Consider the following 23865-nt stretch of genomic DNA (forward strand, 5'->3'; position numbering starts at 1 on the left):
ACCACCACATGTGAGGAGCACTGATCCAATTAGGGGAAGGTCTTTCAAGTTGACCGGTATATGTACCCTACAAGGATCAGTACTCAGCTGATAACTCAGTATAAGCTTATACAGTAGTTACAGCAGTGCCACCATATTCACCTGCAATATATTTCACAGTACTAATGTTCTTTCGAGTATCATCCTATTATACTTGGACTTTATATGTGTAAAGCACTACGTTACTATATTCATAAACTCCATCACAGGAGCTAGTGCTAGGAACACAACATTAGGTGCACCTAGACCTAGATCTGTTACATCGTATCTATAATGTACTAATAGCTGTAGTACAATAACAGCATAGTACAGGTCCTATTTATTAGTGCACCTATTAGTACTAAATTACAGGGGCACTACATTTGTGGCTAAAATTGCCGTTACCTCCATATCACAACCCTAGCAGACCCACTCCATAGAGGACTACTAGAGCCGGTGAATTATCCTGACACTGGACATTAATATACCACTGTACACTCATCTGGATATACCTATCCATAGAGTAAGAATCACTTGGTACTATTTAATCATTGTTTTAAACCCCAATATTTTAACGATAGTGTCATTTAATAAAGTCATTTTAAGAATTTCACCATTTCACACTGGATCAGAGTGCTTTCTATAGGGGTTCTGTCTGTCTACCATGTACTAAAGCAGGGCTGCACAACATACGGCCCGCGGGCCACATGCGGCCCGTCTGGCCTCTCTGTGCGGCCCGGCCCGTGATGACTCTGGCCGGGCGCCAGTTAATTAAATAAATTAAAAAAAAAAAAAAGTTTAAAAAAAATGGCTGCGATTCATCTCTCCTCCCAGCCCCCTCCCTCCCTCTCCCTCCCAGCCCCCTCCCTCTCCCTCCCAGCCCCCTCCCTCTCTCTCCCTCCCAGCCCCCTCCCTCTCCCAGCCCCCTCCCTCTCCTTCCCAGCCCCCAGGTTTTGCGGTGCGCGGGGCAGCAGCAGCCGTGTGTTTTATTTTTTTCAATAGCAGGCTGCTGCTGGGGAGGTCAGAGCATGCAGGGGGCGGGGCTTAGTACCGGGGAGAGGATGTGCTGAGCTGATCTAAGAGAGAGGTGAGAGAGGGGGGGGTATGTGAATGGTGGGGGGTGGGTGGTTGTGAAAAACGGGCTGGTGGGGGGGTGGGCTGCTGACAAGTGAGGGGGGGTGGGCTGCAGACAAGTGAGGGGGGGTGGGCTGCTGACAAGTGAGGGGGGCTGGGCTGCTGACTAGTGAGGGGGGCTGGGCTGCTGACATGTGAGGGGCAGTGGGGGGAGAGAGTGATGTGAGGTGCTGGGGGGGAGAGAGTGATGTGAGGTGCAGGGGGGAGAGAGTGATGTGAGGTGCAGGGGGGGGAGAGAGAGTGATGTGAGGTGCAGGGGGGGGGGAGAGAGAGTGATGTGAGGTGCAGGGGGGGGGAGATACTGATGTGAGTTGCAGGGGGAGGGTGAGAGTGATGTGAGTTGCAGGGGGAGGGTGTGATGTGAGTTGCAGGGGGGGGAGATACTGATGTGTGTTGCAGGGGGAGGGTGAGAGTTATGTGAGTTGCAGGGGGAGGGTGTGATGTGAGTTGCAGGGGGGGAGATACTGATGTGAGTTGCAGGGGGAGGGTGAGAGTGATGTGAGTTGCAGGGGGAGGGTTTGATGTGAGTTGCAGGTGGGGGAGAGAGTGTCATATTGAGGGGAGGGGGAGAGTGTCACATTGAGGGGAGGGGGAGAGTGTCACATTGAGGGGAGGGGGAGAGTGTCACATTGAGGGGAGGGGGGAGAGTCATATTGAGGGGAGGGGGAGAGTCATATTGAGGGGAGGGGGAGAGAGTGTCATTAAGGGTAGGGGGAGAGAGTGTCATATTGAGGGAAGAGAGACATGGGGGGATGCTGACTTGTGGGGGGGGGGATGCTGACATGGAATGGGCTGGGGGGATGTGGAGGGGGGTATTGTATGTTTGATGTGGAGGGGGTATTGTGTGTTTGATGTGGAGGGGGGTATTGTGTGTTTAATGTGGAGGGGGGTATTGTGTGGGTGAGGGGGAGAGATGGGGGTATGAGAGATAGATGGGGAGTATCGTAAAGATTGATAGTGAGGGGTTTTGGGGGAGATATGAGGATGATGATGATGAGGAGAGATGATGATGATGATGATTTAACCCGTGCGGCCCAAATTTTTTTTCCTTGGAGCAGTTCGGCCCTTCTCGCTTTATGAGTTGGGCAGGCCTGGTGTAAAGCATGGGTATCCATTTTCTATGGGTTTGGCCTGTAACCACAAGTCAATTGGATAAGTGGTTTGCGGTTAGGTTTACCAATAGCATGTATCCATTTCTCGGTTAACTTTCTAACTTGAAAGGCGGCCAGTCAATTGACGTGGGAACTGTGTCATTTGACGTGAGAATTCGGTGAACTTGCTTCCCCGAAGCCGGCATTTCAATTAGGAAAGCTAACTCGAGATTGGAAGCACCCAGCACCTGGTTTTTGGTGTGCACATGTAATAAAACACAACATAACCTTACATGAAAGAATTGCAGTAAAAATACACCCAGAACATAATGTTTTATTAGAGTGTGTAAACTGTGTATTTAAACTGTATGGGCAGGAACTGTTTCTATTAGCCCGGGAAAAATTCCTCTGACCTGTAAATAGGTTGGGGGTGAATGAGCTGCAGGTATTTTATTCCTGACACTTCAAAGGGATTCCGCTGACCAGGCGCCCCTCAGTCTAAAGAAGTGACAGGGATGAAAGACCGCAGAGCACCCTAATGTATACATGGCCGGATTCCTGAGAAGTTGTAGATCCCAGGCCATTGACACCTTCGCGCCAAACTTCAGACTAAGAGGCACCAGAAAGAGGGTGTACCCCAGGTATTCTAAGTTGCCTGGGTGTCAAGCTGACACATGCGCTTTGCAAACCGGGAAGCCTTTTTGCCCGGTTTTGCAAACTGCGGGCAACGCGGCTATTGGTGGGTTAAATATTCTCACAACGGGGATTGGGTGCTCATGTTAAACGTAGCCAGGAATCGCCTATAATTGTGCCTACCGAGCTGTCCCAGGGGTGATTCATATGATCCATGATGTGACTACGCTTTACGCAAGACTTTGTTCCAGCACAGTGGCAGCCGTTCCAGAAGGAAAGGGGTTAATAATGTAACTAAGGATTTACCCCAAACTTCGGAATTCGTTAGCCCTGGTGACTCCCGAACGAATTCTAACGAATCTCTACGAAATTCTTTGAGGTGGCTGAGTAATTAGGTTGGCAAGTTGCGATCTAGCCATGGGACCATTAAACCAAGACTGCATTTCTTGCACTTGCATGCAATGGACAATCTATTTTGTTCCCTTATCCCAATAAGTGTTGTTTTAAGTATATTATGCAGATGTCGTGTGTTTGTCAACCCAGGAAATAAATCACAATTTATTTTGCTCCTTGTTGTGTTCAATCGAGTACCCAAAAATATAAAGGTGTTGATAAGTTCTGTGTCCACCGTGACACCCTGACCCGGCTTGCAATACTATCCTACACTCTAGACGCGCCCTCGTGGTTGTGGTCGGCGTTCTATACCAATTCCTACCGCAGCCCCACGGTCTCGCCTCGTTTGTGGTGAGTACGCGTTACAGACATATAATGAGCAATTATATTGTGTGTCACTTTTTGCTGCTACAATATACACTTTAACATGGATGCCTTTAAGCTTATGCCTGCTGCATAGCAAGTGCAACAAGCAAAACTGCACACTAACAGCTGTGAATTATGCTAAAATAAGCATCTGATTAAATTATTTAGGAATAAACTACTGAATACAGGTGCAATTGAGCTCCCTGTCTTGCACTTTGAATAAATGTTACTCTCCTTGCCTTATGTTGTCATTTACTTTCTGCTCCTATCCCCATTTTATTTACTTTATTTTCCCTGTAAGGTAACTCACCTCATACATGAAGCATTTCATGGCAGCTGTCCCTCACCCATAGTTGCTCCTACCAACCATTGTGACCAAGCACTGCCATCTACTGAACGTTTTGCCCCTCACCTGCTGTCTATGTAAATCTCCCAACATACTGTACCACTTAGATTGTAAACTCTCAGGCACAGGGATTTCCTTTCCTATTGTCTGACTTTGTTGCCCGTATTGTATTATAATTCCTTGTACTGTATTGTCTCTTTTTAAATCGCAGAGTACACTGTAAGTGCGATAGAAATAAAGATATACATACATACATATATTGTACAGCAAAATTTCAAACAGCTCTAGAAAATTTGGTTGCCCTGTTTGGTGGCACCATGTGTAAAAATGATATGAAGCCATTTTACACCAATGTAGGAGGGTGAGAGAGGTGTACAGAGTCCATTCCAATTTGAAGGGAACATCTGAGTTTAGATTAACATGTGGTGGCTTTGATGCAGAGCATTGAAGAAAAGCAGAAAAGATGAAAGTAGTATGTGGAAATCTCAGATTCCCACTCTGATAATACATGGGTTTGTGAAACTTGTAACAAGCTGTGTCATTCTCAAATTGGGTTTGTTATTCTCAAGCAGATTCATCTGGCACCTGATTAGACCTCTTACGCATACTCTATGATCCAAGATACACACACACATTCAAACACTATCACATGCAACTAATTATTGAAAGTACACTGGTTAGTCTCTTTATTACATACTTTTTTTATTTTATTTACTTTCATTTACTCAGATTAAAAATGTCTTGTATTTCAGAGACTGTTGACGAATTTAGTGAAAGCCATTTTAAGAGTTTAATTGTTATCATTATTTTTGCAGCTAGCAGAAAATAATAGTGACATACCAGTGTTTGTTTTGGACTGACAAAACATTGCATTTCTAACCTTCACAAAACTTTCCCTAGAAGTATGTTTAACTAATATTTAACTATAAGATGTCTTCTAGCTTGCATTTTATATTATGGTTTGCACCATTTACTTTATTTTGCAGTATTACCTTTTGGGTTGGGTTATTGCAGTAGTCCAACTTGTGAAACTTACAACACCAATATTAAAGAGGTAAGAGTATTTTAAAATGCTGTCCTTCCAAGCAATTGAGACAATTACAGTGATTTATTTAAAGTAGGGGTGCCCCCCCCTCCCTGCTTCAGCACAGTTGGCCCAATCAGAGGCTCAGTCAGTGATGTAAAGTATTTAAGTCTATAATTATTTTAGTTTGATGGCATATAGCCCTATGAGCCACATTGGACTAATTGGGAAATAAGCCATTGCTGTGGGGGGGTGGGGGGGGGGGGCAACCACACACCCCAGAGGCTAAACCACCCACTCAAGGACACCTAACTGGGATTTTAGCCTCAGGAAGCTTGTGATTGCTACAGTAGTGATGGAGTATATTTTGTACTCTGTTTCAGACATATGCCTAATCTGGGTTATCAGAAGCCTACAAAGAGAAAGCGTCTACAATGTCTTACTATAGGGCCATAGCAGAGCAAGTTTTAATAGGGCTGAACTTATGCATACATATACAGGCTCATACATAAATACATAGCATTTTATGACCTACACTCATCCATGCACTTGTACATACTGTAAATACACACTTATACTGGATGAAGAACAGACAGACTCAGAAACATACATACACTTATAGAGAAGATCAAGCTATCCACATTTTGGGAGTCTCCATGTCATTTAGGGATACTTGGCTAGTCAATAATTTGAGGGTCCACGTGATGTCAGGATACACTAGGGAATTCCTTGGGTCCCAGGTGGTTCAGGCCATACATGGCAAATTCAATAGTGAGTGTCAATTTTTAGCACCTATATATAAATTTGAATTCTACTTCCTTGAATCAGAATTTGTGAACAAATGAAGGTTTCCTTACAGCCAAAACAAACTACAATTCAGACCTTTTCATGATTTTTCCCTTTTAATAAAAAGACACTAATTACTGAATAAGTTTGAAGAAGGCATTAAGTGGCCTTAAATTCTTGCACCTAAAAATGGTAGACATTTTAAGCCAAATTGGCTAAGTGCTAAACTATCAGATACATATGATATCAACCTCACAGTTAATTTACTTGAACGTGACATAAGGCTCATTTTTACTAAAATGTGCTGTTCCATAAGACAGATTCCGATGCCGGAAGACACTTTACAGACCATTGAAGTGAATCACCCTTAGGCGGTCTTCTGGCATTTGAAGGTGTCTTATGGCTTAGCGCCACTTAAATATTGGCCAATGTCTCTAGAAAAACACTGTTTACCAACGTACCCACAATATTTTTTTTTCCTGTTCAAAGTGCAGTACAGTTTAACATTTTCCAATGATCAATTTGGTTTTAACTAACGGATGTGGTCACGGAAGCCTAGTACTTCACACCGGGATGAAAGCACAAGACAGGACAAAGCAGTTCAATAAAGATTATTCCAGCCGGAGTCAGCATACACAACACCTAATCAGAGCTATAACTCACCAAAAATGGGGGATATCCCAGCTGGCTAGGTGCCAGGCGCCACTTCAAAGGCTTACCAAGGGGTTGCTTCTCCACTCCGTAGGGGTAGGGAGTGTCCAGACCTCTGTTGTGCTATTCATGAGCAAGCACTTATGAAAATCCCACTCAAAAGTCATGCTCTCCGTGTCTCCGGGGAACAAAAAAGAATTGCACCCGCTCAACCTAGTGTGACCGCTGAGATCACTAAATCAGACTGGTGCAATAGGGCAGGGAGACTAATCAAAACACAGAGAACACTGTATGATGTAAAGACACAATACATACAGATAAGGCCCTATTAATGCACTCAAAATCTGAGGAGATGAGACACCCTAGTAAAAAAGCAACAACACAGAAATAATCTGAACCAAACCTAGAAATAGTGTTTAAATATGCTTTATTAGTATTAGTTAAAAATTGGTACCAGAGTATATGGTGAATGGAATAAACTGAATACAGTGAGTGCTATTAGGCAAGTTGCCAGAATGCTTAGCCAAAACAATGGAGCAATAAACATAAGCACTATGAATAACAGAAAGCACAAAATCAATGCCTATGGTTTAAGGCAGTGAAGGCTAACTGTCATGTGTGACGTCACTGGAGCGCTATATAAAGTATATACACCCATTAGAGACACTAAAAATGTGTGTGAACACTAGCTCACTGTAAACCATGCATCAATGATGGGTTTGAGAGGTAAGTGACAAAACAGTGGCAAAGGTGGTCAATGATAACACACACCAACATAAATACAGCAAACTTAAATGATCCAATATAACAGTAGTGGTGTGATTCCCACAAAAACTGTCCCTGCTAGTTAGTAACTACACACAGGGGCAGAAAGGAGGGAAAGGGAATGCCCTACACACCAATATATGCTAACCCTGTGGGGAAAGAATAATACAGCAGGATCGTGTAATCCATTGGCTCTGACCCTCAATAACATACCCCTACAACACACGGGGGGGAGGGGGGGTTGGAGGACAGAAAAGAGGGAAAGAAGACCCTGATAACTTATCTGTGCTGGCCCTAGGTACACGATCCTTTCAATCAGCCTGGGTAAGTGCCTCGTGGAGTGTGCAGCTGAAGGGAACTCAAGCCTTGACACGGTGAGGTCTGCTAGAAGCTCCAAGCATCCATGCTTGAAAGCGTGACGTATGACGTCATCACGTCCTCTGACGTACGTTTCGCGATAGCTTCTTCCAAGAGAGGGATAGATGACAGGACAAAGCAGTTCAATAAAGATTATTCCAGCCGGAGTCAGTATGCACAACACCTAATTAGAGCTATAACTCACCAAAAATGGGGGATATCCCAGCTGGCTAGGTGGCAGGTGCCACTTCAAAGGCTTACCAAGGGGTTGCTTCTCCACTCCGTAGGGGTAGGGAGTGTCCAGACCTCTGTTGTGCTATTCATGAGCAAGCACTTATGAAAATCCCACTCAAAAGTCATGCTCTCCGTGTCTCCGGCAGCATACAGTCCCAAGTAACAAAAGCAAGTTCTAATTACCCACTCGGTCTCAAGCCTCCTCGGTGTCTCCAGCAAATCCCTCGGAGCACACCGCTTAGTCACCATCCACGTCAGCATCAGAAGGAACTCCGAGCTCAGATCGTGCCCACTTTACATAGTTTCCCTGATTCCATTGGAAAGCATGGCAAATGGAGTAGCAACCAATCACAGCACGGATGCTGTACCTTGACCAATCAGTGCAAGAACTTGCCTGGGTTGACCAATCTGGGCTGGGGGTGTCAATGTGAAATGGACAACCCCCATGGGTGGCATGTTCAGAGAGGAGCAGGGATTTTGAACTGGCCAATCAGAACAGCACCAACCGAAGCTTGCCAAGCAACTGTTCCCTTGGCCAGTTGGATATCTTCTGCCAAGATGGTACCTCCGTGGCTGGAGGTAGACAAAGGCTCCACTTTCTGGACTAGTGTCTCCCAAACATGAGGGCTGACCATCCCCCCTTTCCCCTCCGCTTCCCACACCCCACAGCCACTTCTCACCTGGTATAACCCTGATTTCCTGCACATGCCGACTGAGTAAGGGAATACAGCTGCGGCCGCCTTTATCCTAATGCGGCCGTGTCGACACAACTCTGATAACCACGGGCAGATGCAGTATTTTTTTTATTTTCCGGAATATGTTCCGGTATTTTAGCGCTCGTAATATTGAATATATGCAACATGAATGCAGCATGAACGCGGTGAAGTGCGTGGCATTCGGAAAAAATCCCCGAAAAAATTCAGAGATGTTGGAGAATAAAAGGGGCTGCGGCTGCATCAGCCCTGCATGTCCGGGGAACCCAGCAAGTACATTGTAACACTTTTAAAACAGTACATCTTGCAGGAATAAAGAATACAAAGTTACAGGGTATATAAGAGGCTACAAAGCACATTTAAACAGGGTAGCTCTGGAGACTTTGGCCCGGATGATCCACAGGGTAACATGTGAAGTGTCATGTACGGCACACCGGTGAGCACATGACCTGCATATGGGACAAGGGTTAATACATAGCTCTCTAGCTGGCCCAGTTTCCACCTTCACAAAGTTCCCTCAAATGACATATCTCTCCTCAATCGGTCCCCATATACCATCTGTCACGGATATCACACTTGAGAGCACGGGACTTGGATATGCAACCTGGGTTAATACACGACTAGCCAATTCACATTTCACCTGCGCAAGTTAGTGTCGAGTAAATATTAACCCTTTACTCAATTGCAATCATATTGATCCGTTTCCACCACCGAAGACATACACATATATATTTTTATATATATATATATATATATATATATATATACAGTATATATGCCAGGTCCCTGTTTAATAAAAAAAAACTGAATAAATAAACACAAAAATCTGTTGTAGCAAAATGTGCCAGAAAATGAAAATACTCTAGAAAGCATGCAAATAGTTCATTCAGATCCCAAAGCATTACTTAGTAAAGGTTTATTTGAATATATATGAAAATACAGTGCTTTGGTTACACAAAGATTATTACAACAACATACAATAAATGCAGAACAGTTTCTTAAAATAAAAGATAAACAGACAAAATCCCTATCCAATATGTTACCATATGTCATAGGTCTTTCCCAGAGAGATCACTGAACTAGAAGATGAAAATGCACGTGTCTAATCCCAAAACACACCTCTTTTTGAATTCTAACTTATAATTAAAAAGGGTTTTTTATTCTAACTATCTCTCTTTTGCACCTCTTACCCATGCAGTGTGCTGTTTTATTTGTCTAATCGCAACAGTGACAGATATCCATTTGTTACTCTGATGAATTGCTGTCAGGCCCATATTTTCTTGTTTTTAATATGCAATAGTCCTCCAACTAAGTGGTGACATGCTGTTTGTCACCTCTCTGGGACGCACAAATGATCATTCAAGAATGTTATAGTTTTCTTTGAGACTGACAGACCAAGATCTGGCTATCGTTTATAGCCTTCTAAACAACACACATTTCACTTTTAGTGAGCCATCAGTGATAGCCCCCAATTAAGCCCTCTTTATAGATCAGCACTGATACAGGAAGGGTCTTGACTGGCATAAACACAATATCTTGGATTTTTAAGACAAACTAACCCATTAATGCCTGAAGCACCAGATTTATTAAAATACTTAATATGCCCCACTATTTTTATTACAGGCAGGGACCAGGTTTCACCTTTTAAAGTGCTGGTCCCTGGCCCCTTTCCGTCACAGACATTATCCACCCATGCAGTATGTTAGATATTTAAACTGTGTACCCTGTCAGCTTCCTTTTCTCTTCAACTAAATCTTCCGTGACTTTAATTTTTGAAAACGGCATTTAAATAGTTGCTGTCCTGAAAACACTACATTGGTTAGTAGAAAGAAATAGACACTAATGCACACAAAGGAGAAAGAAAAGAGGTGTAAGCGCAAATAGCACAAATTATCTGTGTTTAAGTTAACCAAGAAATCCACAATGAAAATGAAGGTGACAAAGTGATGATAATTAATATATAAATTAATAATAAATTACTATCCTTGGAGAAAATGCTGCTCCCAAACAGGACTCAGACACAGAGATACTGTAGCAGAACATTTTTGGGCTCAAATTTCATCCAGGGACAGAAAAAGAAAATAATAACAATAGTGCAATACAGTATACATAATTTAATTATGAATAGGAGTTTTGGTGAATGTTCCATTCATGTTCCACGTATAAATCAGGCCGTGGAGTTATATAGAGTAACCAACCCAGAAGGACATCTACTGTAGATAGCCTCTTCATACGTCCAGAGCAAATTCCATGAGGGTTAAAAGAAAAGGGGGAGGAGAATCCCACATAGAAAAGACAAAGCAAATATAGTGAAGATTTATTTTATATATTAAAAACACAAAGTAATGCACTTACTGTACATAGGCAACTATGAGAAGCACATTTAGACCACCCTGGGTCACAGCACTGGAACTGGATAGTAGCTCCTCCCATCAGCCCATGACCCTGCTTAAATGGACGCTTCAGCAGTAGATAAAATCACAGGACTGAAAATTCTGGAACCAAATCTCAGCTGCAATCCTCCAGCAGCAAACAAATGTCCTCCTAAAGTTCATATGCTCAGCAAAACACCCTACGCGTTTCGTTCAAATATAACAGGAGAAGGAGTCGCTCAGTGATTAAAACACTGACTGCCACTGAGGTTGAAGCAGGGGAACCTGGTTCAATTCCCAGTGTTGGCTCCTTGTGATCTTGGGCAAGTCACTTCTTCTCTCTGTGCCTCAGGCACCAAAAAACATAGATTGTAAGCTCCACAGGGCAGGGACTGTGTCTGCAAAATGTCTCTGTATAGCGTTTTGTAAAACAAGTAGCGCTATACAAGCACAATTATTATTATTCATTAATAATATGAACTTCCTCAAGGGAATTTCAGTTATGTAGTGGTGTTGCCCTCCTTTTAAATGTACACTTGCTGCTGAGCCACCATTGAAAGCACACCTATAATGTGCATCACCGGCAGCTCTCACTTGTCACTGCACCACCAATGAGAGCGCAGCATCCACACAAAACTGCACAGATCCTATACAGAAATGTGCTTAATCAGTGGTTTTCAACCTTTTGTTGGTTAGTGAACCCCAGAATTCAATTTTGAAATTCTGTGGAACCCCTACCTTCGCCCCTGTCCATCCCCCATTTGCCCCATCACCCTCATCTCTCTTCCCCCTTGCACGCGTGCACACTCCCCCACTTACACACACTCCTACTTACACGCAGTTACATTTACAGGGCAATTAAAATAAGAGGAAGATTATATGACACTTACTCCTTTTATTGTCCCACACACACTCACCCCCATTTACACACACATGCACACTCTCCCACTTACACATATACACACACTCACTACAGTTACATTTACAAGGCAATTATAATAAGAGGAAGATTATATGACGCTTACTCCTTTTATTGTCCCACACACACTCGCCCACTTACACACACACACCCATTTACACACACATTTACACACACATACAAGGGGTTTCAAGGGGGTTTTGCGGTAAAAGTGTTGTCAGATTGTGTCTAGGTAGCCTGGGTCCAGAGTTGCTGGCCACCCCAAAAATGTATCCGGGAATCAGGTCAGATTCCCGGGGACATATAGACACATCACCCCGGTCAAAATCCTCCCTTGAAAGCAGTTACGCGTTTCACCGCCAGATTTCCCTGCTTCAGTACAGACCAGATAGGTAAATGGGGGCATAGGGATATGTGTATCTCGGGCACAGTTAGGGGTCCCTAAGTTAGTGATGGTCCCACAGTATATGCCCAGATCTCCAGAACTAGTATAGAAGTTCTGGGGGATACTCCAACCATATATGAGGTTGCGAGGGTTTTTATGAAACCTAAGTCCAGTTTTCAGTAAAGGAACAAGATACAGCTCTGAGAATGAACCTAAGCGTTTTTTAGTTCTAACTAAATTAGTTTTTTCATAAGAGAATGAGTTAAAGCCCTGGGAATGAACGTAAGCGTCTTTTCATTCTAATTTGGGACTTAGAAGAAATATGGGGGAAAATATTTTTGTTTCACAAATGTTTAATAGCCCATAAGGCCATGAGGGTTTTAAAGTCTAAGTCAGGGTTGCAGTGTGTGAGGGATATGACTAGTGGGAATAAAAGTAAAGAGTCCCATTCTACCCCTCATAGCCAAAAGACTTAGATGGTATAAAAGTGTAAAGTATATTTTATTAAACAGTTATGTTTAAAATGTATTATGCTTGTGCACTGTAAAATAAGCTGGGACTTTCAAAGCCGGTATTCTGAGTGAGTCAGGAAGCTACCAAACTGTGGTGCCACTGTGTCTACCAGAGGACCGGACTTAAAAGCCACAGATGCTACCAGAGGTGTGAAGAACATTTGGGCAGGATGGCTAGGTGAAGTACCCATGTCCTTGGATCAATGCAAGCCGTTCCGCTTAGTATTTTCCTTCCCAGACCTGGAGGCATCTTGCCCCGCGGGATTCTTCTGCTTGACAAGTGGCTAAGGTGGCAAACTTGCGCATGCCCTTGTTTCATTCAGAAGATCCGCTTGCCCGGTTTCAGAAGACTGTCAACTATCTGATTGGCTGGTTGGAAAATTCCAACACTGGTATTGGCTGTAGTATTTTGTGAATTAACTCAAATATACTATAAGAAAGTCTGCAGCCAATCCGGTTTTGAGATTCTCTAAGATTTTGAGCGCCAAGACAGCAGCGGCAAATTTGAACTCAGCAAAAGATGCTCTTGGAGAAATAGACGCAAGCTGGCTTCAGAAATTTCAAGGCGAGTTCTCAGAATAGAACGTAGCGGTCGTGGCTGGAATTGCAAGCCGAAAAGAGTACCAGGACGTTTGGTGCTATCTCCCGGTCAAGGGATTTCGGTGTTTCCAGAGTGAGCCACGACAAGGCAGACCCTGTTCGCAAGTCCTAACACTACCAGATAAAATACTAATATACCTCTATTAGGATTAAAATTCTCATTTACCTCTATTAGGAGGGAGAAAGACCACATTGAATCTATATCCAGTAGAATGAAAGGACCTATTAACTTGGGAAGTGGGGAGGGGCGGGCTTAAAACCTGGGAAGGAGGAGCCACTAACCTTCAACAGCTGAGACAGCTAAGAATAGGTTAACAAAACACAAAACCCCAGCAAGCTCTTTTTGGGAACCCCTGAGCCCCCACAAAATATATGGTGGCTCGCAAGCTTACAATGCTTTGGCCAAAGGGTTAAACTAAATGACCCTTTTTCAAGAGAATATATAAGTTTTTTACTTTGTATTTTTGTTATGTTGGATGAAGCATTGGGCTTCTCTGTCGTCTGTTGTATACATATGCCACGCTCAATAGCACTCCTTTTAGACACTTATAAACATATATATATTTTGTGGGGGCTCAGGGGTTCCCAAAAAGAGCTTGCTGGGGTTTTGTGTTTTGTCAATTATAATAAGAGGAAGATTATATGACGCACTCTCCTTTTGAAGTGAAACTTCTTTGCTGGCACCTACAGTGGGAAAAAATGCATTGCATTATAACAAAAAAACCCTAAAAAAAATGTGACGTCACGCTACTAATGGGCACGCGCCTGTCACGCATGCGCATAGCAGGCTGCACGGAGGTTGTAGCCAGCGCATGTGCAGAAGAGGAGCTTGCAGGCCCCACCACGCATGCGCAGTACCACCCTTTTCACCTCCAAGTTCACTCACGCTCCCCACTCTTCCAGCATGTCCACGGGCATCAACACATGGCCGCAGGTCAGTAGGCCTCTGCGCATGAGCTCCGCGGGCCTCCACATGCGCACCTCCAAAGAGAGGACTGACCAAGGGGGAGGAGAGGAGCCGAGAACACCGGGCAGCGAGAGAGTGAGAGAGTCACGTTCCCCGAGATCCTGGTGCTGAAACAGACAAAGTCACAGACAGTCACACACACGCAGTCACACACATGCAGAGTCACACACACACAGTTCTCACACAGTCACTCAAACACACACACAAAGGAATTCACAGTATAAATATATTAGTGCCATGCACGTGCGTTCTAAGTCACACTTTGTGTTTTGTCACTGAAATTGTGTTTTGCTTTTTAATTAAAAACATCACCATCACAAATACAATTTGTGTGACAAAAGACAAAGAAGTTTCACTTATAATGCGCATGCTTGGCACACAAACACCCTTTTTATTATCCCACACACACACTACCACTTACACACACACTCTCTCTCCCACTTGCACACACTACCACTTACACACACATGCTACAATTACATTTACAGGGCAATTATAATAAGAGGAAGATTATATGAGGCTTACGCCTTTTATTGTCAGAAGTGGCATTGCTTCGCATGTCGCTCTGGCACTGACTGGGAATAAATCTGCACAGGTGTCCAATTCCATGAGTGAACTCTGACCTCCTGTCCGGACCTTTCAGGAGTGAAGCACTTGGAATGTGTCCCCTCTCCCCTCCCCCCCCTTTGCGAGAGCACACGCCAACCAGAGCAGGCAGAGAGATGAAGGATAGCAGTGACCAGACTGCTGCTGCTTAGCTCAAGAGCCCCGGGTCACTGCTATGTTGGGGTTCCACCATGCTGCCGGGCCTGGGACAGCTGGGAGAGTTGTCGTGGCTCTCTCCCCCTGGCGGCCCTGGTTGAAAATCACTGGCTTAGATATACAAAGAGATAAATCCTCATTTATACATATAATAACATCTAAAACACAAAAGAAGATATGTGTTAATGTAAAGAATAGATGTTTGTAGAGGTACGCAATGGAGACCATTTTAAGGTGAAACTAAAATTAGGCTTTATTGCACCTGTTCCTTCAACACGGCAAAAACACTAAAAATAAACAAAATTAAGGCCTGCTCCGCTTTGGAGAATATCTACACCTTTACTCCATCCCTCTCTAACTGAGTGGGTAGCTAAGCTAGTTACTACCCCAAAACATATATACATATAGATATACAACAGTCCAAGAAGAAAGTTTCTTATCTGTTTGCTGTATGGGAAGGCCTCTCTGCTCTCCTGGGTCAGCACCCTTGTGTGCTATGGCAATGTCTGTGTCCAGGTCTAGTCCCCTTGTTTTGCTATCAGCATACAGTCCTTCTGCAGCTCAAGACCTCTGGCCCTCTGGACAGCCCTAGTTGTGGGCTAAGGAAATCTGCCTGTTTCTCAGAAAAGGCTTTCTCTAACACAGCCTTAATCAGTCAGATGGAGTTTGGTTGATTGCCTGCGCAATTAACCAGCACACTGCTGGATTTAGAGACAGTTTTTCTCAATAGTGATAAGTCCCTGTTACAATGTTATTTACACAACATACAACCTTTAATATATAAATAAGACCCACTTTCATAGGTTAAATAAGACAACTATAGTAGTCCTGAATATTTAAAAATTCATTAAAATATAAATATTGCTTACCAACTAGAGAAAAATATATAAAATTATATATTTAAACATTTTAAATAGACTAAAAAATAATTATACATTGCCATTAACCAAATAAGTAAAAAAACTAATCTAACCGAAAACTGAATTAGTTTAATTAAATATACTTAAATTATATCATAAACCAAAACATATCAAAGTGAGTCAAATAAAGATTTAATTTAACCAACCCTAATTGTCAAATAAAGTTCATAGTAATAATAACAAGGATAAGGTGAGAAAGGAAAAATTGATATAAAGGAACCGATGATCCGGGTAGTTTTAAACCAAAAAGGCATTGATATCAAAATCAACATTTAAGCCTTTAGGTTGCAAGGTGCATAGTCGGTGTATCCTTTAAGGATTCTCTTTTGGATTGAGTTAGTGTTCTATTGCCCCCCTCCAATGGGAAGACACCTGCTCTATTTCCATATATTTGAGACCAAAGTGATTTGATTGGTGATGTTTCTTGAAATGCACTGATACGTTTACGTTATGGGTTTCCAACCCTAATGTAATTTTATGTATATGCTCCAAAATGCTGACCATGAGGGGCCGAATAGTAAGGCCCACATATCGACACTCACAGGGGCAGATGAGGACATTTACTACAAACGAGCTTTTACAATTTACACTTTTGTTACATTGGAAATTAATGAATCGGTCTTCTCTACACCAAATTTAAAAGCTTTACACTTGTCACACTTAAAAATCCATTTGTTTAATTTGGTAACACAGTATAATAGAGAGTCCCATCAAATACATAAAATAATAGAAAAACACTGGATTATTCTTAAACAGGATAATGTCCTATAAGATTACAGTATTTACCAGAAAATCTGCAGTTAGTTTGTACTAAAGTGAGAAATCTTAAGGATAATTTAGCACCAAGTGCCCTTAAAGAAAAACATGAAGCTATTCAAGATGGAATATGGTTACCAAATAAACCAAATGCATTTTTTAAGTGTGACAAGTTCAAGTGCAAAAGTGTATGTTTTAATGTCTGTACATGGGCAGAATAAGGAAATGCCATGTGACGTGCATCCCTTGTAAATGTTTGTTAGTGATAAAGGTTATTTCATACACAGAAAGCTTAATCAAATAAACATTTTTGTTTTGTCATCTAGGCATATGAACGTATTAAACAATTCTTTGTGATCCACACAGATGGTTTCAATAATACTTTAAATGTAAAATATGTTTTGAGATCATTTACTGCTGTAAAAGTGGATCACTGCAATCCAGGTTATGGAAAAATTATGGGAAGTAGCACAGCTTGCCAAGGATGTTGCAGTAAGTGATCCACTCTCCACTAAATGTTGTATTTAAGTAAAATATATATAACTGATAAGGTTTTTAGAAAGTCTTAAATGACAACATCTATATTTTTGGGTCAATTTGATAACGGTGATCACCCTCGTCCAAATGATCGAAAAAAATGCCTTTTTCTTTTTAAGCTACTTGAAATCTCTTGTGATACCTGTAATTGGGCAAGAAGGCCACTGGTGATTAAACGATATCTGGGGTACTGGGTTAGCATTACAGTCTATTTTCCAAAGCTATATTGCATGTGTTAGAAGGTGGCTGAAATTCAAAAGTAATCTAGTGACGTTAGTTATCAAGTCTTTAGAATAAACATAAAAAAAGGCAGTGGTTTGAAAAGTAAATAGGCTTGCATCTTCAAAACAGTACAGCAGTGTTTAGACAGCCTGCCAAGAGCAATTGTTCAAATGATTTACACATAATCAGATGAAATGAATCTAAATATGCTTACATTATTAATCTCTAGAACGTGGAATACGAAAGAGTTGAATCAGTATGAGTTAGTATTACATTGTAGGGCAGTGTGCACTTACATTACACCTATTGTGATAAACAAAAACAAAACGAAGCATGGCCACAATTTTGTACCTTAACTACAGCCCCAAATCAGAATATGACTGGTTGTACTTCTGATTTTTTTTTATTAATCATGACTGCTTTCAGTGAATTGCTCTAAGTACTCCTGATTCATATTCAGAGTAATGTTGTGCCACAGTGTGACATATTGTCTTATGGAATAGCATGGCTTAGTAAATATGGGTCATACAATTTTTCTCACATCTCTCTGTATTATAATACTGATTTTCCCAGTTCTTAAATATTACATTTAAATAATTGTGCATATATTCACAGAGGGAATTGTAGCCGTCAGTGATATTTGTTGTTCTCATGGTAAAAAATTTACGTTACACTCAAAATAAATAAATTACTTAAATAAAAAATTATTTAAAATGATTACTTTAACATTCCCAGGTTTATTCTCAATATATTAATTTTCCAATTTAAGTTTAGGTTAATTCATCTACAGGCAATTATATTTTAGGGCATGTTTCCGTGCTAGAATGCACCTTATAGCTGATTTAAGTCAATGGGCTGTAAGGTGTCTTCCAGCGCCAGAAGTTTTCTAACGACTGAAAGCTGCTTAGTAAATTTGGGCAATTATGTATAAAGAAAATATTTATAATAACATCCAGAAAACTCCTGTGGTCTACGTAATGTGAAATATTTAGTTGCGTTACATTAGTCTGCAGCATTAAACATTTTCATTTTTAATTTGTTAATAGTTGCATGTCCACCTGGAAAGTTCAGTGCCAGACTCGACACACTGTGTATTTCTTGTGCAACAGGCTCTTTCAATGCAGACTATGGCCAGACAGCCTGTATAAATTGTCCTGAAAATGAATTCAGTGACAGACAGGGATCCAGCAGTATTGCAGAATGTCACGGTAAGTAACTTTTTTTGTAAAACCTCTAGAATCCAATAATTCTATTTTAGCATCTAGTAATCGCTATCCTACGTGGATAAAAAAAAATACCATTTTGCCAATTCTGACAGATAAGAAGACATTTCTGACAAAAAAGTGAAAAAATCAGCGCTACTAATTGTATAAAATTATTTAACCTTCACCCACCATAAGTGTAGGTGATTACGCAATATAGCGTTTAAACCAATAGTGTTAACTAAGTAAATTACGATATAAACAACCAAAAAAGTGATATTTGTGAAAAAATAAGATAAGGAAAAAAACCTTAAAAATTAATATTTTGAGTCTGCTGCTGTATAATGTTGTATGGCTCAGCACCCCACATAACTAGTATACAAAAAGAAGAAAACACAGCACACAACTCATAGTGTGATCAATTAAATATATTGTGATAAAAGTGAAGGTGGTTATAAATGACATACAAAAAGATATTTAGTTTAGGCAATACATGAACGTTGGCACATGTTATCAAGGGGATTCAGCATCCGTCCAGACTGCACCAGTATTCAGGATCCGCCAGCAGTAAAAGTAGCTTATCAAGGCTCCAGATGTCATCTGTCTCACTCAACCTCAGTTCCGGAGGGGAAGGAGAAATCAAGTCCTCTCTTTGGAACACAGCCTCCGCTGTCGTTTGGGACTGTTACCCTTCGGTTCGTCCGTCGGTGATCCGTATTGTTTGCCAGCTGCAGCACTACGTCTCACATGGATCCTACTTCCTGGTGTCGCGTTGTTCAATCCGCGTCATCGGATGCGTCTAAGATCTCGGCCGTCGGATCGGCAACAAATAAAGTCCCGCTTATGCGTTCTCAGCAAATGTAAAAGCAAATGTGCTCACATACTGTATATATGGAGGTAAAATACCCCATAAGGAAACACAGTCTTCAATATCCTATGCATTTCGTTCAAAACTTCTTCAGGGATATAACATTTCTCCCAGTCTACTACTACTTTTACAGAACATGTGGACACAAACATTTTCTAATGTGGCGCTTCTAATATAATTAAACTCATACAAAGTGTATATTTCAACCTTAAGTATAGTAATACCTCATATGGTGACGTGACCTGTGATATAGGTCAGTGGTGTGCAAATTGGGGGTTGTGACCCCTTGGGGGGTGCAAGATTATTTAGGGGGGGCGCGGGCTGCATTATTTAGGGGGGGCGCGGAGAAACCTAGGGTGGATAGAGCTGTGCATGGACGGCTAAGCTCCGTGCTGCTGTTTCTCTGTGCTGTCTGCCTGCAACGGGCACGGGGCCTTGCTGCGGGAGCGGGGCCTTCCCTGTACACAGACAAGCCCTCCTCATCCTGTCTGTTTTCAGCAGCTCATGGGGAACCTGAGAAGGCGTAGTACTCCCTCCTCCCCCCACCCCCCCCCATGTGAAAGTGTGGGTGTGTGTTGTGTCTGTGTTGGTTGTGATTGAGTGTGTGTTGTGTCTGTCTTTGTTGTGATTGAGTATGTGTGCTGTGTGTGTTGTCTGTTGGTTGTGATTGAGTGTGTCTTGTCTGTGATTGTGTGTGTTGTGTCTGTGTTGTGATTGAGTGTGTGTTGTGTTGGTTGTGATTGAGTGTGTGTGTTGTGTCTGTGTTGGTTGTGCTGTGGGTGTTGTGATTGAGTGTGTGTTGTGTCTGTGTTGGTTGTGATTGAGTGTGTTGTGTCTGTGTTGGCTGTGATTGTGTGTGTGTTGTGATTGTGTGTGTGTTGGTTGTGATTGAGTGTGTGTTGTGTGTGTTGTCTGTTGGTTGTCTGTGTGTGTGTGTTGTGATTTAGTGTTGGTTGTGTGTGTTGAGATTGTGTGTGTGTGTTGTGATTGGATGTGTGTGTGTTGTGATTGAATGCAGCGATGCACATACTGGGGGGGACTCCCCCTTAAGGGGGCGCAAGATTATTTAGGGGGCGTGTGCGGCGAATCCTGGGTGTGCGGCCAGCAGATACTGTGCGCGGGAGGGCGATAAAGCTGTGCGCTGGTGGCCAAGAAGATGTGCGCGGTCGGGCAGCCGAAGATGTGCGTGGGCAGCCGAACAGGATAGTGCAGGTGTCGGCCACGTGATGGTGTGTGTGCGCAGGCGCGGGGGCTTCGGAGGTACAGGGGAGGAGCACGCCCGAGTGCTGTGATGTCAAACGCCACTCCTTCTGGTGTCTGCCCTGCAATAGCGCTGTGTTCCTGCTCTCCTCTGTTGACAACCTGCTTCGCTGCGATCCTCTGCAAGTGAACGGATAGGCTGCCACTATATCAATCATACTATGAATGTGCAGAAATAATGAGAAAAAAAAGTGAAAACACTTCCCCGCTCGTGCTTGCAAAATTATGCAGGACACCCTGTGCTCATGCTTGGAGAGTTGGTGATGTCACCGCTCTCTAAGCGGCAGTGTGGACGCAGCCTAATTTTGCAAGCGCGAGCTGTTGAAATATGTAAGTCTTTAGACATATTTGTATTTACATTTTATACCGTTTAATAAAGGGTTTTTTTTTCATGGGATTTTGATTACATCAGGCAGGGGGGGTCCGAGAAATTTCATGGATAAAAAGGGGGGCTCGGCATAAAAAGTTTGCTCACCCCTGATATAGGTGAATGAGAACACACACTTAGTGGCCTATTCACTAAACTTCAATGTTATCACTGCCAAATTGAACATTTTGGCATGACCCTACCTCACGGTCTGATATTTGTGTTATCACGATATTCACAAAGAATTATCGCAAGTCAGAAACCGTGGGGTTGGACAATGCCAATACAGCTCGGGATAGTAGTGTCCTTAGCTCAGCCTTTTTCTAGGTTCAGCCCGTGCAATCTGCCCGCAGTCTGTAAGAACTGCACAGAGAGAGCTGCATCTCCCTGTACAGCTCTTAGAGGTGATCGCACTGTTTTAATTAAAATTTTAATTACAGAGTATTGTAGCAGTGAGTCTCCAGAGCTGAACTGCATTAATTTCAGCCATTGCTTCCCGAGTTACAGGCCCCGGTATGGGGTGTCAGTATCCCCACAATGTTTAAATCTCCCGCGTCACATGACTGGGACATTTAAACAATGCAGGAAGATACTGGCACCCCATAGTGGGGCCTGTAACTCTGGAAGCAGTGGGTCCCCATGATGGAATGAATGCGGTTCTGCTCAGGAGACTCCCTTCAATACTATTAAAATAAAATAAAAACGGCTTCATAAGGCCATAAAGGGGTTAAACCCAAGTACAGATGAAGCTGACGTTATTCGAACATTTCTCTGAGCCGTTTTCGTAAAGTCTGCTGTATTCCACAAGTGATTCTCGGCGAACGCTAGCATTAACGCTGCCAATCACACTTGTGTTTAGCGTTGTTGATTTCTTTGAATTACCTGGATTCTGATTTGTTTGGGTGAAGTTCCGCCAGGTGGCAAAATGAATCCCCTATCCAGTGAATAGCACAGTTAACTGTACTGTATGTGTCAATTTGCAGATGTTTAAAAACCAGATAAAAAAAGAGTCCACCACAATGATCCATTGTAAAATGACCTTGGTCGCTGAAGACGTTATCAAATGTAGGCGTTTTCATAACTTTAGTATCTAAACACAATGTTGGGTACATTATTCTCAATTGCTATGCCTGCTCAATTGCTGAATAGACCGAACCTGTACACTCGACATCATGCCAAGACTTTATTCAAAACCGAACGTCAGTTACGCATATTTAATATTTTCTGCAATTAATGCTGGAACAGGTAAGAAGGCGACTTTAGCAGAGATATATCATTATATCATTGAGAACAACGTTTATTTCAAATATTCACCTAACCATCTTGGGTGGAAGCAAATCTACGTACCAGCACTCACTGTCTAATAGCTAAATGATGAAAACAGTTGTAATGCAGAATAAACATTTAATAATAAAATTAACCAGAAATAAATCAAATGTGTTTGCAGAAACCAATATCACAAATGGGCATGTCACAAAGTGAGGGGTGGGGGGGGAAAGGAAAAGGGGAAAAAACATGAAACACAAGGAATATACACAAATAACGGAGAACGGCAAGTATGCTAGGGGGGCCACGTTTCGAGGGACTACGTCTTCATCTGGCCCATTCCCCCTGGTCCAAAAGATCCCAGAGGTACTTCCCTACGCCTCATTTGGTAGCTCCTGGTAGAGTGAGCGGCAGCAAGCGAGAGCGAGCAGCAGCACCTAAGCGCTTTCTATGTCCCAGGCCTTATTGTGCTCTACATCCCTTTTATGTTTTCCCTACAAGTGACTGCGAGAGCATCAAGCACCACAAGGTGGAGCTGCTGTACTGACCACCAGAAGTGCTGTCTTCACTTTCTCCTGCATTACTGTGAGACTGTGCTGTTTACTGGAGTCAGAGGCAGATCAAGATTACTTGCACATGCGCAGTGATGTCCCCTCACGATCAGAGGGGGATAACAGCTGACGCACGCGCAGTTAGGAAATGCCACATTGGCAGATGCTAGCCTGCAAGAGGAGAAGTTCCATCGCGTGACGTCATTCACAGGACACTGCAGAGCGGCGTCCAGAGCTACTATATATAACAGCTGAGACTGCTATCTCACTCCTCAGCACTCCACATGAGCACAAGGAGCAGAGCCACATGGGGTTTGATTACTGTCTTCATTTGCTATTCCCATTAACCTTTCATTGACTGTTGTGGTCTCCTGGTGCTTCTTTGCAAGCTGCTTTCTTGCAAGCTGTGTTCAGCCTTTACTGTACCATTGCCCACAGTTTCTTGTGGTACTTGAACTACTGGCATTGACTTTAGTGGATTCTTGCTGCCCTGCTATTAGCTGTTTAGCTGTATTTAGCCTACACTGTATGTTTGCTATCTATTTTCAGGGGTGTCTGATTTGACCAGTTATAGGGGAAGGGAGGCTTAGGGAAGTACCTCTGGGACCTTTTGGACCAGGGGGAATGGGCCAGATGAAGACGTAGTCCCTCGAAACGTCGCCCCCCTAGCATACTTGCCGTTTTCAGTTTTTTGTGTATATTCCTTGTGTTTCATGTTTTTTCCCCTTTTCCTTTCCCCCCCCCCACCCCTCACTTTGTGACATGCCCATTTGTGATACTGGTTTCTGCAAACATATTTGATTTATTTCTGATCGGACTCCTGACAAAGCTGCCACGCCAGCGAAACGCATTGAGTGAACCTTGCAGCAGTCCAGACGTGTGCCCAGC

At 42.7% G+C, this 23865-nt stretch overlaps 1 protein-coding gene across 8 annotated transcripts in view; it reads left to right on the top strand.

Annotated features, from left to right (window-relative positions):
- LOC142487239 (zona pellucida-binding protein 2-like) overlaps window positions 1-23865 on the top strand; it is a 222357-nt gene that overhangs the window by 109099 nt on the left and 89393 nt on the right. For 7 of the 8 annotated variants that reach the window (XR_012799172.1, XR_012799173.1, XM_075586153.1 and 4 more), the window contains 3 exons: window positions 4968-5035; window positions 17031-17196; window positions 18510-18671. Coding sequence is in view for 6 of the 8 variants with exons in the window: in XM_075586153.1 (XP_075442268.1) it covers window positions 4968-5035; window positions 17031-17196; window positions 18510-18671 (396 nt within the window). In the remaining 2 variants the exon portion in view is untranslated. The remainder of the gene's footprint in view (window positions 1-4967; window positions 5036-17030; window positions 17197-18509; window positions 18672-23865) is intronic. The other variant, XM_075586154.1, reaches the window with a different exon arrangement.

Source organism: Ascaphus truei, chromosome 2, assembly GCF_040206685.1.
Source record: "Ascaphus truei isolate aAscTru1 chromosome 2, aAscTru1.hap1, whole genome shotgun sequence".
In the NCBI taxonomy this organism is placed as follows: domain Eukaryota; kingdom Metazoa; phylum Chordata; class Amphibia; order Anura; family Ascaphidae; genus Ascaphus; species Ascaphus truei.